We start from the raw sequence: 15,131 nt of genomic DNA, 5'->3' as shown, positions 1-15,131 counted from the left end.
TTAGAGAGGCAGTCCAGCCACTCGGCTTACCAGCTGTCATTGTGGGATGGAGCAGCAGGGATCACAGCGGGGCTGCCTCCTCCTCCTCGGTGAACGGAGGAGCCACTCATCCCAGCCCCCGGTGCTCTCCAAGCAGGTGCAATGGGTGTGCGGAGCCTGCAGCCGGACCCAGAACCAAAGAGCCTGGCACGGGAGCCGCTCTGCGAGACCCCTTGTTGAGAGAGCATCTGCGGTGGGCACAGGACAGGCTGGGCTCTCCCCTGGAAGATGGGGTGATGGTGAATGAGCCCCAGGGTCTGAGCAGAAGCAGGAGACTCCTTAAACCCATGTGTGATGTGCAAGTTGATGCAATCCTTGGGGCCAGGCAGGGTCAGCTGGCAGCCAGCAGCTCCCTGCAGTGGCTTTGCCCCCTTTGCTCTGTGCTTAGTTCCTGCAGCACCCGCCTTGTCCCTGCGCAGCCCGAACTGAGCAGCAGGTGAAGGACCATCAGCTGCTGGAGCTGTCTTGCAGACACAGACTCCTCCAGCCTCATGCAGGGTCCTGCCACCATCCTTGCTCACACCCTTCCCTCACTTCTCACCCTTTTCAGATGGCTCTTTACTTCTGCACCGGTGTCCTGGAGAATGAGACCCTCTTTCGCCACTACGCCCTGAACGTGCCCTTCTACACCCACTTCACCTCACCCATCCGCCGCTACGCAGACATCATTGTGCACCGTCTCCTCTCCGCCTCGCTCGGTGGGTGCTGCCTGGCCGCTTGTGGAGCAGCTCTGGGTGCTGCGAGGGGAGGGGGTGGCTGTGCCCGGCACAGGCGGGACTCCCGGGTTCCTGCCTTGCCTGCCACGAGTGCTGGGTGCTTGGAGTCTGCGTCCCATGGGGCAGCTCCGTGGCACGTGGGTGCCCTCAATTAACAGGGACAGGGAGGTGAGCTGGGCACCTGGGTCCAGGGTGCCATAGCATGGCTCTGGAGTAGGAGGGAGCATGGGCACGTCCTTGTCACTTGTCCCCTTCCCAGGTGCCAGCTCCCCCATCAAGATGGAGAAAGATGCCATCCAGAGACAGGCAGATCACTGCAACGACAGGAAGATGGCTTCCAAGAGGGTGCAGGAGCTCAGCGCTGACCTCTTCTTCGCCATCTTCGTTAGGGTAAGAGCCAAGACTGTCTTCCCCTGAGACATCTCTGGATTTCCCCGTGAAGGCTCAACCTAGATGCCAGCGGGCAGAGGGCTGGGTGGCTGCCCCGCTGGCCTTGGGGAAGGCAAAGAGTGAGGGGACGCACTGAGCAACCACCACCACAGGAGGTCCAGGACCTGGAGACACTGGCTTCCTTTGGGGATGGCTGGATGGGGGATGCCGGTGTAGTGACAGCCCTGTCTCTTGGCAGGAGTGTGGTCCTCTGGAGTCAGAGGCCATGGTGATGGGTGTCCTGAACGAGGCCTTTGATGTCCTGGTGCTGAAGTTTGGAGTCCAGAAGCGCATCTACTGCAATGTAAGTACCACACCCGTGCAAGATAGTGCCAACGCTGCCTCACCAGAGAGGGCTGCAGCAGCCTGGCATCATCGGAGGCAGTGGCTGTCCTTGTGCCCTTCTGTGCCAGCCCTGCAGCCGGCAGAGCTGCGCCCAAGCCAGGCTCACCAGAGGGGAGGGAGCCTTCATGGGATTTCCCCTCTATCCCTCAGCCCCAGGCAGGCACGAGGGGCTGCGGGGGTCTGGAGCAGTCCAGCCTCTGAGGACCAGCTTCTCCCTGCTATGTGCTGGGAGTGATCTAGTCTAGGTAAAAGGGAATAAACACAGATTCAGGGGGACAGAGATCAACACAGAGCTGAAGCGAGGAAAGGGAGCGAGGCTGGTTTTCATTTCATTTAATCAGACAGTATATCTGGGGCTGTGACAGCACCATTGTAGGCCAGCACCTGCGGTTAGTGACAGCATCTTCTCTTAATAACCTGGTTATATGGCTGGCAATGACATCTTTAAACAGGACATATAGTGTGATATATGGGCTGTTTGTGTATCGCAGCAGCCCCTGATTTACGTGCTAGGCTCAGGCTCATGGGCTGCTGCATCCCGGTTGTTAAAGAGCTGCAGAGGCAGCGTGCCGGGCAAAAGCAGCGTCATCCCCATCCGCAGGCGAAGCGGAGGGGGCGAGCTGAGTGGGGAGATGTCGTCAGGGCCACAGGCTGTTCCCAACACTCTCTCTGCCTGCAGGCGCTGCCCTTGCTGGGCTTCCACTTCCAGAAGGTGGGGAGGAAGCCAGAACTGACGCTCATGTGGGAGCCGGAGAAGCCGGAGCAGGAATCTTTGCCCCAGGTAAGACCCCCCCAGCATGGGACAGGCTCACAACACCATGGAACTGGCATGGAGGCTGTGTGCAACATGTGGATGCTATGATCTCCACAGGGACAGGTCTGGGAGGCAGGACTGCCTTGCCTGTCCCTCTGTGTCCCCTCCCCAGCGAGCTTGACCTCAGCCTCAACCTCCTCTGCTATCCAGCCCCACTCCATCCCATCACTGCCCCCACATCTGACCCCTCCACAGCCTTCAGACTCTGCCCTGCCTGCTGTGTGCCCGGCCTCCCAATTCAGTTTCCTCCAGGAATTGAATTAACGTGCTGTTTACTTCCTTCTTCCAGATCATCAATTAAGATATTAAGATCAGGCCTAAGGCAGTGCCTGTCTAGACCCTTCCCCCCATCCTGGCATTCCTTGCCCCCTCACTGGCATGGCCCTTCCTTCGGGTTTCCATCCCTGTGACAGGGTTGAGACCCCATTAGGAGGGATTTTTTAAGTCAGACTTCCTGAGATGCAGTGTCAAATGGTTTAACAGCATCTAGAAATCTCTCTGTTGTGTCCCTGTCATCTATTAACTTGGTAACTCAATCAAAGGGAGGAATCGCATTTGTCTGGCTTGATTAAGTGGTGCTTCTTTGCCAACTTTTGTCTGGCGTCGCTGTAAAATCACAGCTCTGTTGACTGCTGTGATCCCTGCCTGCTGCCTGGGTGGGGACGGGAGGGATGAATCCCAACCTCTCCCTGCACCGCTCTGGGGGCTCTGTGCTTGAACTCCATTTCCAACCAAGCCCAGCACAACCCATCCTTGTCCACCTAGGGCTGGACAAAAAGGACTCCCGATACAGGGCTTGGGCTGACCTCCCAGCTGGTACAATGCATGTCCTGGGCAGTCCTTTCCTTCCCAGGGGAGATGTGGTCAGAGCCGGCCGAGCTCCCCGGCTGCTGCAGGCGTTTCTGCAGGCCTCCTTCCCTTTGAAGCTGAGCTTTCCTTTCTAGCTTGGCTCAGAGAAGTCCCCTGGACATGGCCCGACGTGGCCTTGGTTCCTGCTTTCCTACAGGAGCAGGTATCGCTTATACCCTAGCAGGGACCCACAGGAAAAATGACGCCCCAGCATGAGCAGGGCCCATTTTGGTTAAGCAAACACTCAGTGGTAGAGGAAACTCCTCCACGACCCCTCCACGCCTCCTAAGAAAACACTGGAGCCCACCCCTGGGAGCAGGGTCTGAGCTGTCTTCCGAGCCGGCAGATCCCTGAATTGATAAATCTCCAGCCCTGGGATGAGCCGGATCCCTGGAAGCGTGCTGAACCACTGGAGATGTCACCCAGACACCCCGCAGCACCGAGCACCCCCAGCTCCCCGCCTGCCCCCGGTGCTTGGCCTCTGCTTCCCGGTTTGGCTCAGCCCACCCAGGCAGTGGGAACGTCGGGGAAGGCAACACGGGGAGGTGTTGCCCCCATCTCTCCCCGAGCTCCAGGCAAGGGCCAGGACTTCAGTAGGCATTACTCATGGCTTGAGTATGAAGTGGATCTAAGACTTGAGGGATTTGATGTGAAATCGTGCTGTTCCCTAGCAGTTCAGCAAAGGGATGAGGCAGGATTGCTAAGGGAGAGCCCTGATGATCCCCATTTGACTCCCCCAGATGTGGGGGGCTGCCCCATAGCCACTGCCCCGTGCGCTCCCGCCAGCTGGGGCGGGCAGGAGGCTGGTGCTAGATAGCCGGCAGCTATCTGGGCAGCCGTCTGCAAAAGGATTTCCCTGTAGTTTGCTCCTCGCTGGCCACTTTTTGATACGTTTAAGTCTCAATGAGATTTTCCTGCTCTGAATGATTAGTCTGGAGCGGCTGGCACTGGATGAACTGGGAGGAGTTTGACAAGGTTACGCTGGTGGCTCCGTGCCCGCTCCTGCTGCAGGCCAGCCCTGCCGCAGCGCAGCGTTTGGGGATGGCAAGCGAAGTCCCTAAATGCCCAGCCACGGCCCCAGGGCAGCCCCTTTCTGGTGTCCCAGCCAGCCCATTAACCGTGCCTCGTGGATAGACCTGGTCAGTGCTTTGTGCTTCTAATCCACACAATTACATGAAGAGATGGAGTCAGAGGACTGGGGAGGTGGCAGCACGTTCCTGCGCAGGAGGGATTGATTTTCTGGGGTCTTTATTCCCTTGCATCTCTCTCATCCGTTGTGCTCCCTTCCCAGGTCTCCTCTCGCTGTGCAGGCACGGGGGGTCGTTCCCTCCTTGCAGGATGCTGAGAAAATGCTCGGCGTCATGTGGAAAACCCTTCTGGCCGCCACTCGCTGCTGGCGCTTGGCCATGTTGCTTGATGAAGGGATGATGTTGCCCAGCTGGAGAAGGGAGACACGGGTGCGCTTTAGGGGAGGTTGGGACCCAGACCCGAGGGCGCAATCACCCACGCTTCTTCCCGGACTGTGCAGAGAACAAGACTGGGGCCTGCTCAGGCTGGAATAAGTGAGGATGTTTTGGGAGGCTCATTTGGCTACGCAGCCCAGTGGTGTTGCCCTTGAAGATGCTGCATCCAGCCCCGGCCCCAGGAGCACCCTGGACCCCAGCAGAGCTTTTTGAAGTCATCCTGCCCCATTCCCTGGCTCCCGATGGGTGTCACAGCGGAGGCAGCAAAAGCCAGCACAGCTCTAAGCAAATCCTGATCTGATGCCAAGCCACCTGAAAAACCCTCTTCTCTCCATCTTTCTTTCCCTCACTGAAGGTGATCACCATTTTCACGCTGGTGGATGTCGTGCTGACGTCGGACGGCGTCCCGCTCAAGTACAGTGCCCTGCTCAAGAGACCGAGCTCGGAGAAGTGAGCACCCTGGGCTGCGCGTGCTCCCCACTGCCGACGCTTGCTCACCTCCCAGGCCCCACACCAGCACCCACTGGGGACGGAGAGGACCCACGAGGAGTTTGGGGGTTTGAGTTTTAAAACCAGTGCCATTTTATTTCTGGTTTGGATTTTAACTCTGGCTGGGAGCGGGGCTCAGGGCTTGAGCCTGCCGCAGGCGAAACATTTCTACTCTCAGATATTTTTAGCTTGATGATTGTTTTTTTTTTTAAGGCAATGGTGTCTGTCCCCAGCCACCTCGGGTGCCCATGGTGAGGGCCGAGCAGGGACGCGTGTCCCCAGGAGCGGAGAGGGGCTGGCTCCACTATCACGAGTGGGATGCGGTGGGATGCAGTGGGATGCGGCCATGGGGCCATGCAGGAGGGTTTCTTGCAGGATTGTGTCATGTAATAAAAGCCGGGTCAGCAGCTGTGTGGGGGGCTCACACAGGTTTTATTTTGTCTCCTCTGCGTTCCCCCAGCTGGGAATCCCAGCAGTAACTCATCTCCTGGGCAGCCCCGTGCCTTCCCCTACCTTCTGCTCCTGGGCATTGTGAAATCCAAGTGGCCTCATCGCCTCCCCCAGCCCCGGCACGTGCTCAGCCGGTGGGCATGGGGAATTGGGCGGATGAGTGCTCCCGGCTCCCGCTCCGGCAGCTAATCCCTCGGTCTGAGCCTTCACCAGGTGTCTGCTCCAGCCCCTCACACCCTGGCCTCCAGCCTCACCCTCCTCGGGGACCCTGCAGCACCATGTCCTTGCTTCTCCCTGCTGCTTGAGAGAGCATCCAGCCCCTCGTGGACCGACCAGCCCTTCTGCGCCTCTGCATGCTCTCTGTCCCCATGTCCCTCACCCACACCATGCAGGACGTCCCCAGGGGGCACGGGCTGCTCTGGCAGCCTCTGCTTCATCACCCCCACAGGGATGGGCAGCCACGAGCAGCCGCTGGTGGAGGGACTGATGTCTGGTGAGGAGTGGATCCATTGTGCCAGGCAGGGAGGGGGCCCTGCTTCACTCTGCCTCATGGGTGGTGGCAAATGTGGCCCTGGCACGGACAACCTGCCCTTTGCAGGAGCCAGGAGCTGGCCAAACCCGGGCTGCCTGGCTCAGGATGGGGGATCGGGCCCAGGGGTGGGTCAGGGCGGGGTACAACGCGCTCCCCAGGAGCTGGCGAGCCGTGAAAGCCATCAGGGTCACCTGCGGTCCCCAGGGTTTGCTCTCCTGGTGGTGTCCTTCCAGATGGCCTGGTGCAACCATGCGTGGATGTCACTTTCGGACGTGGGAGCGGGTGGGAGCAGCCTGTTCCTCCCTGGGTCTCCTGCTCCTCGCTGGGTGCTGGTGACGCGGGGCGGTTCCCTGCCTGCAGCAGGGTGCACTGCCACGGGCTGCCCCAGGGCCTGGCAGGCAGCGTGTGACCGTGTGCCCTGGGAGAGGGGACCTGAGAGCACTGACACCAAAGGCAAGATGTCCTGCCCCTTCCCCTCAGCCTGGTGTCCCCCTCCTCGGCTTTTGTCTCAGGGGAAACAAGGGCAATCCAGCCCAGCCCAGCTCAGCCTGTCTGCAAAAACAGCCCTTTGCCCTGCGCCCTCCCTGCCGCTCCCCGGGGTCCCGCAGGCAGCTGCCACCGTGGGAGCTGGGGGCCCCAATGTGCCTTGGTCCCCAGGGATGGGCTGGAGGTCCTCCCTCGCTGGTGTGGGGGAGGGATGGCCCCAGGGAGGGCTGGGGGCACTGGGAGGGCCCTGGGCAGGGCTGGGAGATAGTTCCTGAGTGTTATCAGCCCATCGTCTCACCCGCCGGGGGCTCAGCCCTCCGGCGGGACAGGGAAGGGCCATAAAGGGCTGTCCCCCTGCCCTGGACGCAGGCGGCATTCGGGGAGGGAGCCGGGATGAGCAGCATGGGGCAGCCGCTCTCCCGTGGGACCTGCCTTCTCCTCTGCCTCCTCACCCAGCTAGCCGCTGCGGCCTCAGGTGACAGCTCGAGGGGGGACTTGTGGGACAGGGGGGTGTGAGCCCTTGGTGGGGGGTGCTGGGGCTGGTGCCACTTCTCTGGGGGTCTCCAAGGACCCTGTCACCTCCCCATGGGATACCAGCGAGGGCAAACCCTCCCCGCCACCTCGGGAGCTTGGGGTGGTTTGAGATCCCAAAGTTTGGATGGGTTTGTCTCAGCCCCCACCAAAGCAGGCTCTATCCCCGCTGCTGAGAGGCACGAGGCGCTTTCCTGCCAAACTGTGCCTCAGTTTCCCCTTCTGCAGACAGGCGGTGGGCAATGCTGGGGTTGCCCAAAGCCAGGCTGATCCCCAAAGGGCTCCCAGCCCCTCCAAGGCTCCCACAGCGGTGGCTCAGAGCAGCTAAATTCACCTTGGTCGGAGATGCCCACCCTGGTCCCCAAGGCGGGTTGTCCCCTGGGACCCTCAGGGTGCGCAGTGCCCCCACATGCCTCCGGCTCTGCTCTCACCTCCAGATGCCGAGAAGACCCCGGACTACTGGAACGAAGGGGCCAGGAGGAGGCTGGAGTCAGCCCTGGCCTTGCAGCCAGCGGCACGGCAGGCCAAAAACATTATCCTCTTCATGGGTGATGGTGAGTCCCCTGGGTCCCAGCCAGGCCCGCGGCTCCACGGCTCCACAGCAGCCTGGGGATGTGGCTGGTGAGAAGAGGGGGCTGGTGCAGGTCCCCTCCTCTCCAGCCAGCCCCGGGCAATGCCTGGGGAGGACAGGACAGGCCCTGGGACTGGCCCCTTGCCACCCCGCGGCTTTGCCATACCCGCAGGCATGGGGCTGCCCACGGTGTCAGCGGCTCGGATCTATAAGGGGCAGCTGGCTGGTGGCTTGGGCGAGGAGAGCATCTTGGCCATGGAGACCTTTCCCCACGTGGCCCTGGCCAAGGTGAGTGGGGCAGCGCCGGGGGGCAGCCGCCCTGCTCCTGCTCGAAACCCCACTGGCCCGCGCTTGCTTCCAGACCTACACCATCGACCGGCAGGTGCCCGACAGCGCTGGCACGGGCACAGCCTACCTCTGCGGGGTGAAGGCCAATGCCAAGACGCTGGGGCTGAGTGGGGAGGCCGTCTACGGCAAATGCCGCACCACCTTTGGCAACGAGGTGGACTCCATCCTGCACCGGGCCAGGCTGGCAGGTACGGAGCAGTGGGCAATCCTGTCAGAGAGCCTGGCGCGGCACGGCCATCCCATGCCATGCAGGGCTGCACAGGCTCCCCGTAAACCCTTGCCCACGCTGCAGGTAAGTCAGTGGGCATCGTGACAACTACGCGGGTGCAGCACGCATCCCCCGGGGCAGCCTATGCCCACTCGGCCAGCCGGAGCTGGTACGCCGACACCAACATGCCCAAGGAGGCGTTGCGGGATGGCTGCAAGGACATCGCCTATCAGCTGGTGCACAACACAGACATTAACGTGAGCCGGGGAGCGGGCGTGGGAGGGAGGGGACACACCAGGGACCTTGGGAGGGTCTGCTGAGCTGCAGGGCTGTGGCGGTGCCGGTGGCAGCTCCCCGCTCCCTGGCAGGTGATCTTGGGCGGCGGGCGGATGTACATGACCCCCAAGCAGACCCCGGACCCCGAGTACCCAGAGGACCCAGCTCAGAATGGCATCAGGAAGGACGGCCTGGACTTGATTGCCGAATGGCTGAGTGCCAAGCAGGTACCGCGACGAGGTGGAGGGGACATGATGCCGGGCACACGGCACGTGCCATAGGCACTGACTCTGTTCTTGCTGGCAGGGTGCCCACTATGTCTGGGACAAGAAGGGCCTGGACGCAGTCGAGGATGACTCTGTGAGCCACCTGATGGGTAAGAAAGACCATCAATGACTGTGCCACTGGCAACACCTCCTCCTCCTCCCTGCTCGAGGGTGCTGATGGGGGCATGAAGCGGCCCCAGCGTGGACACCCCCTGCCCCACTCCCCCAGGCCTCTTTGAGCCCAAGGACATGAAGTACGAGCTGAACCGCAACGCCTCCACAGACCCCTCCATCGTGGAGATGACGGAAAAGGCCATTCGCATCCTGCGCAGGAACCCCAATGGCTTTTTCCTCTTCGTGGAAGATGAGTAGCCCCAGGAGGGCAGCGTGGCTGGGGCTGGGGTGGGACGTGGGTCCTGGGAGAAGGTGGGTGTCCCAGGGGACCAGGAAGGGAGTGATGACCACATTCCCCATGCAGGTGGCAGAATCGACCACGGCCACCACAGTGGCCGGGCCAAGCAGGCGCTGATGGAGGCCGTCATGCTGGACCGGGCAGTGGCGCGGGCGGGCGAGCTCACCTCCCCCTCTGACACCCTGACAGTGGTGACGGCCGATCACTCCCATGTCTTCACCTTTGGGGGCAACACACTGCGTGGCACCTCCATCTTTGGTGGGTCCCAGGGAGGGGCGGCGAGCATCCCTGTTCCCACCTACTCCTTTTGCTCCCACTGGAGGCTGAGCCGGCCAAGGTGGGTAGCTGGGGGAGGTACCTGTCTGGGACAGCGAGTGAGAGTGTCTTTCCCTGTGCCAGGGCTGGCCCCCAAGAAAGCCAAGGACAAGCGAGCCTACACCAGCATCCTCTATGGCAATGGGCCTGGCTACAGCATCCGTGATGGGGGCCGCCCAGCCGCCAGCCTCCCTGCTGCGGGTACGAGCCTGCTGGGGATGGGGTGGGGGGCACAGGGCGGCTGGGGGCAGCATCGCACGGGCATGGCCACTGGGGCTGCGTGGGGTCCCGGTGCCACCACGTGGCTCAGTTGTCACTTGGGCAGGAATTGCCCTGACGCCAGGGTGATGGGAGCTGCTTCCCCATCCCTGCGATGGGTAGGGGAGCCTGCTGCCCCCAGCCCCATTTCTCCTGTCTGCCCTGCAGAGGACAAGGACTACAGGCAGCAGGCAGCCGTGCCCCTGGAGACGGAGACCCACAGCGGGGAGGACGTGGTGGTGCTGGCCCAGGGCCCCATGGCCCACCTCTTCCATGGGGTGCAGGAGCAGCACTACATCGCCCATGCCATGGCCTATGCCGCCTGCCTCGAACCCTACGCCACCGAGCCCCGGTGCAGGGCAGCCCGCAGGGCCTCCCGTGGCACCCAGCACTCCCCCCAGCCCCTGCTCCCCCTCCTGACCCTCTGCGTGGCTGCCCGCTTGGTAGGGGGCTGAGAGCCCCCGGCGAGCCCCACTTCAACCCGGGCTGCCCAGCCCCCGCAAGCCACCCCCGACTGCCCCATCAAAGGGCTCAGCAGCCAGGTCCCCACTGTGGCCACGATCAAGGGATGCAATAAAACACAGTTTGTTCATCTCCATCCGCAGTGTGAGGGTTTGCAGCGGCAGTCGCCTCCTAAGGTGCTGCCCCATGCCTCAGTTTCCCCAGGTGGTCCTGGCTTCTAGTTCTCCCCTGGACCAGCACTGGAGGCATTGGGGTGAAAGAGGTCATGCAATGAGGGTGAGGGGAGGCCATGTCCCTCGCAGCGGGGGCACAGTACACAAGGGTTGGTACCTTCCCAGCAAGGGCTGAGCAAGGAGCAGAGTTTTAGTCCAGATCAGTGTATTTATTTCTCAAGAAAGTGCTGGGCAGAGAGCAGGGCTGCTCGGTGCACGAGTGATCCTAGGTGCTCCCGATACCCCTGTTGCCCCAGGTCTGATGCCTGTGGCACCCCGGGTCAGGGCATCCCCCCGCCTGGCACCACAGCCAGGGCGGGCAATGATGCCTGCCAGGCACTGCCCATCACCTCACCTCCTGCATCTGCACCCCAAGTCTGTCCATCCCCCAGCAGCAATAAGGTGGAATGCCAAGGAGATGCCTACAGCCCAGCCCCATGGCCTTTGTGCCGCTGCTGGGCAGGACACGAGGCTATCTGAGACTTACTGAACCTCTCTACACACCCCACGAGGGCTGATCCTGGTCCAAAGTCCCTCCCCAGATCTGCTAGAGTTGCAGACACTGCCAGCGGTGCTGGGCTACGGGATCTCACCATGCAGCTCCTGGCACTCCTCACCCTTTGCTTGAGCCTCTGGAAAGGATTCAGCACTGCTGTCATCCCAGGTGGGGACAAGGATGAGGATGCAGCAGATGGCTGCAGCAGGTGCCTGGGGAAGTGGGGCACCCAGCAGGGCACCAGCCTGGCTGGCCACAGGGAGGGTTTGGGGAGGGGAGCAGGGGCTGCTTGGTTCTGCAAGGGTTAATGGGGGTTACCCCTGCTTTTCTGGGGACCTTGAGCCAGTTTTCCCCCGTGGGGTCCTGCTTGCTTCTGGGCTCGGGGCTGGGGGAGGTGCCTGTAACCTTCCCCCTCCATGGATGTGGCCCCATCCCACCTGCCAGATAGTTCCCCTATCATGTCCCTTTTTGCTGACCTCTCCTCTGCCCCAGGACCCCCAGGCCAGGCGGTGGATGCAAGCCCACATGGCCTCTCCCCATCCCAAACAGCACCCTGAGCCGCTCAGCCCATGTCAGAGAAGGCCCCACCATGGGGATGCCCAAGGAGTGGCTACCCCTGGGATGCAGGTGCCCCAGGGATGCGGGTGCCCCAGAGATGTGGGTGCCCCAGGAATGCGGGTGCCCCAGGGATGCAGGTGCCCCAGGGATGCAGGTGCTGGTGAGCTAGAACTGATGGGTGCTGCCCTGTCGCAGAGGCGGAGGAGAATCCATCCTACTGGAATAATCAGGCGGCTGCAGCCATCGAGAGCTCCTTCAAGATCCAGCCCAGAATAAGCCAAGCCAAAAACCTCATTCTCTTCCTTGGGGACGGTGAGTCCTGCTGACACCCCCAGCAGGCAGGCTGGCATGGCCACTGCCCCACGGAGTGGGATGTGGGGAGGGTACCTGGTCCAGAGGGTGACCAAGACCCTCTCTCCTCACCCAGGATTCGGGATCCCCACGCTCACAGCCACCCGCATCCTAAAGGGACAGGAGAAGGGGAAGCTGGGCCCCGAGACCCCCCTTGCCATGGATGCTTTCCCCTACGTGGCTCTCTCCAAGGTAAATCCCCACCACACCGGGCATGGGGCCAGGGTGATGCCCATGGGGCTGCTGGCATTGAAGCACCCTGGGGATGTGTATACGGGTTGCACGGGGTCCCTGCCTGTCCCACACTTGCCCTCAGGCATGCGAGTGAGCGTGGCAAGGGATGCAGGGGGGAGCAACCTGCCGGGTGCCTCTGCCAGCCGCCCCCCGCCCTGAGCCTGGCGTGTGTCCTCGGCAGACGTACAACGTGGACCGGCAGGTCCCTGACAGTGCGGGTACAGCCACAGCCTATCTCTGCGGCGTGAAGGGCAACTACCAGACGGTGGGGCTGAGCGCAGCCGCCCGCTATTCGCAGTGCAAGACCACGGCAGGCAACGAGGTGGTGTCGGTGTTGGAGCGAGCCCGCAAAGCTGGTAACGGGGGGGCACAAGGCAGCGGGGCTGGAGGGGACCCTGGGGCGACAAGGGACATCAAGCTGGGGGCTGCCCCCACCATGAGCATCCTGGGGCTCAATGGTGGGGGACCCCGTGCCCCCGCCGGTCCCCTTTCATGGGGCCTGACAGGTCGGGGGTGGCAGGGAAGGCAGTGGGCGTGGTGACGACGACGCGGGTGCAGCACGCATCTCCCTCGGGGACCTATGCCCACGTCGTGAACCGTGAGTGGTACGCGGATGCCAGCATGCCCATGGGTGCCCGCCGCCAGGGCTGCAAGGACATCGCCTGGCAGCTGGTCCACAATGTCGACATCAATGTGAGCACCCGTGCATGGTGGGGCAGGGAGCGAGGGCAAACCCCCCTGGGCACCCCCGCTAACGCTGCACCCATCTTGTCCCCTCCAGGTGATCTTGGGGGGTGGTCGGAAATACATGACCCCCATGGGGACACCAGACCCCGAGTATCCTACCTACAACACGACGAATGGGATACGTGAGGATGGGAAAAACCTCATCAACATGTGGCTGGAGGCACGGCCGGTGGGTGACGTGGCGGAGACAGTCCTCTGCCCACCGCCCTCGGGTACAGGGCTGGGCACCCGCTAACCCCCTGTGGGATTTGCCTGCAGGGTGCCCGCTATGTCTGGAACAAGACGGAGATGCTGGCCGCTGCTGCAGATCCCAGCGTGAAATATTTGATGGGTAACACATGTCCCATGCACTGAGACCTGGCAGCCACCAGGACGCATGAGGGCACTGACACTGTCCCCAATGCGTCCGCTCCCAGGTCTCTTCGAACCCGTGGACATGAAGTACAAGCTGGTGCGCAACACCACCATGGACCCGTCGCTCACCGAGATGATGGAGGCGGCCATCACCATCCTGAGCAGGAACCCCAACGGCTTCTACCTCTTCGTGGAAGATAAGTCAGGGCCGGTGCCCCTGGGGTGGGTGAGAGGGGGGGTCCCACATCCCAGGGTGGGCATAAGAATTGGGGATGCTGCTGTTGATCCCAGCCCACCGTGGGCGCCCATCTGCAGGCGGCAGAATCGACCACGGCCACCACGACGGTGCAGCCCATAAGGCACTGACGGAGGCAGTGGAGTTCGACGAGGCCATCGAGCGGGCGGGTGACCTGACAGACGAGGCGCAGACCCTCACTGTTGTCACCGCCGACCACTCGCACGTCTTCTCCTTCGGTGGCTACACCCTGCGCGGCTCCTCCATCTTCGGTAGGGCTCTGCCTGGCCGCTGAGAGCGGGGCACAGCTCCGTGCTGGGCGCTGCCAGCTCCGGGGCACCCTGGCTGCGGCCGGAGGGGTGATAGGGGGGGTTCCTTGGCTGATTCCCCACCCTCCATCGCCCCATCCGCAGGTGTGGCCCCCAGCAAAGCCATTGACCAGAAGAACTACACATCCATCCTCTACGGGAATGGGCCGGGTTACCGGGACGGCGTCCGGCCCGACATCAACGATGAGAAAGCCAGTGAGGACACAGGGACCATGGCCAGGTGGTGGGATGGTGCTGGGGGCCACCGCTGACCCTTCTCCCCCTTCTCCCCCCTCCCCAGGCCAGTACAACTATTTGCAGCAGGCGGCTGTGCCCCTCGTCTCAGAGACCCACGGCGGCGAGGACGTGGCCATCCTGGCCAAGGGCCCCATGGCCCACCTCTTCCACGGGGTGCAGGAGCAGACCTACGTGGCCCACGTCATGGCCTACGCCGCTTGCCTCGAGCCCTACACTGCCTGCCGCCAGCGGGGCTCTGCTGCCAGTGCCCACGCCAGCACCCTGGCCCTGCTCCTGCCCACCCTCCTCCTGCCCCTCTTCTACTGACCCCCATGGCCCCAGGGCAGCCCATGGGTGCTGCCAGACCCATATCCCCCCCTCCCCATGGCTGCAGCACCCACAGGTGGCCAGCAGCTCTTTGGAGCATCCCTGGTCCAGATGTGGCAGATGTGGGGCACCGAATCCCGGGCAGAGGGGGCCCTACGCCACCTGTGTGGGGTACTTGGTGGTTAATAAACATGGGGTGTGACGCTGGTGGGACAGGCGTGTTAGCAGTATGTGGGTTCCCATGCCACGCAGGCAAGGCTGGGGGTGCTGCCCGCTGCTGCCCATTGCCCGGTCACAGCCCCTTGCACCCGCCCAGCATATCCAGCGCTTTATTGACCAGAAACAGCAGCGAAAAATACAGCAGGCATCCATGTCCCCGCACTCCCGGGGCAGGCTGGCATCACCCGGCCCCAAGCCCTGCTGGCTGCACCCACCTGCTGGCAGGGCTGGTGCGGGGAAAGGATGGGGCTGGCACAGGGGGTGCCGGGGAGGGCACTGGGCAGGGGGGCTTTTGGTGTCGGGCAGCCCCATGGCGTCTCTGGTTCACTCTCCCTGCCCTGACCAGCGCTGGGTGGGACGTGGTAGGGCTGGGGGAAGGGTTTGGGGTGGGTGGACAGAAGAGGGGGTACACAGGTGCCTGGGGGGGGGGTGCCCTGCATTCCCTCATTCCTTCATGGGATCTTAGGGTCTCCCCCAGTTCACAGGGCAGCGGGTAGGAAGGGGCTTGGCAGGAGGCAGCTGCCTCTGGGCAGGAGCTCATGCCCACCCCAAGTGTCTCCCCATTGCCTCCATCCTCCGGTGGGTGCCTGTCTT

The 15,131-nt window shown here is 62.6% G+C and overlaps 3 protein-coding genes across 6 annotated transcripts in view; all 3 read left to right on the top strand.

Moving 5' to 3' along the window:
• The window catches only part of DIS3L2 (DIS3 like 3'-5' exoribonuclease 2), a 215,797-nt gene extending 207,830 nt beyond the window's left edge, over positions 1-7,967 (top strand). For 2 of the 4 annotated variants that reach the window (XM_082320714.1, XM_082320715.1), the window contains 7 exons: positions 590-737; positions 1,015-1,145; positions 1,384-1,488; positions 2,209-2,310; positions 5,011-5,105; positions 7,581-7,697; positions 7,887-7,967. In XM_082320714.1, coding sequence (XP_082176840.1) covers positions 590-737; positions 1,015-1,145; positions 1,384-1,488; positions 2,209-2,310; positions 5,011-5,105; positions 7,581-7,695 — 696 coding nt within the window. In that variant the 3' untranslated portion in view covers positions 7,696-7,697; positions 7,887-7,967. Of the gene's footprint in view, positions 1-589; positions 738-1,014; positions 1,146-1,383; positions 1,489-2,208; positions 2,311-4,483; positions 4,991-5,010; positions 5,106-7,580; positions 7,698-7,886 lie in introns of those variants that run through there. The other 2 variants (XM_082320716.1, XR_014229096.1) reach the window with 2 other exon arrangements.
• LOC309593888 (intestinal-type alkaline phosphatase 1-like) lies at positions 7,889-10,252 on the top strand (the record flags this gene model as incomplete). Its single annotated transcript, XM_082319040.1, has 9 exons — positions 7,889-8,002; positions 8,076-8,250; positions 8,355-8,527; positions 8,639-8,773; positions 8,853-8,922; positions 9,042-9,180; positions 9,298-9,482; positions 9,624-9,740; positions 9,966-10,252. 9 exons carry the CDS (start codon positions 7,889-7,891, stop codon positions 10,250-10,252), a joined length of 1,395 nt encoding a protein of 464 aa, XP_082175166.1.
• A 716-nt stretch (positions 10,253-10,968) lies between these two features.
• On the top strand, positions 10,969-14,318 carry LOC309593887 (intestinal-type alkaline phosphatase-like; the record flags this gene model as incomplete). Its single annotated transcript, XM_082319039.1, has 11 exons — positions 10,969-11,135; positions 11,721-11,837; positions 11,953-12,068; positions 12,292-12,466; positions 12,631-12,803; positions 12,892-13,026; positions 13,116-13,188; positions 13,274-13,408; positions 13,527-13,718; positions 13,860-13,970; positions 14,056-14,318. Exons 1-11 carry the CDS (start codon positions 11,066-11,068, stop codon positions 14,316-14,318), a joined length of 1,560 nt encoding a protein of 519 aa, XP_082175165.1. The 5' UTR covers positions 10,969-11,065.
• Between the last annotated feature and the right edge of the window lie 813 nt (positions 14,319-15,131).

Source organism: Platalea leucorodia (assembly GCF_965183815.1).
Source record: "Platalea leucorodia genome assembly, chromosome: 8".
Classification (NCBI taxonomy): domain Eukaryota; kingdom Metazoa; phylum Chordata; class Aves; order Pelecaniformes; family Threskiornithidae; genus Platalea; species Platalea leucorodia.
Note: the sequence above shows the minus strand (reverse complement) of the source record. Positions and strands in the feature narration are given on the sequence as shown.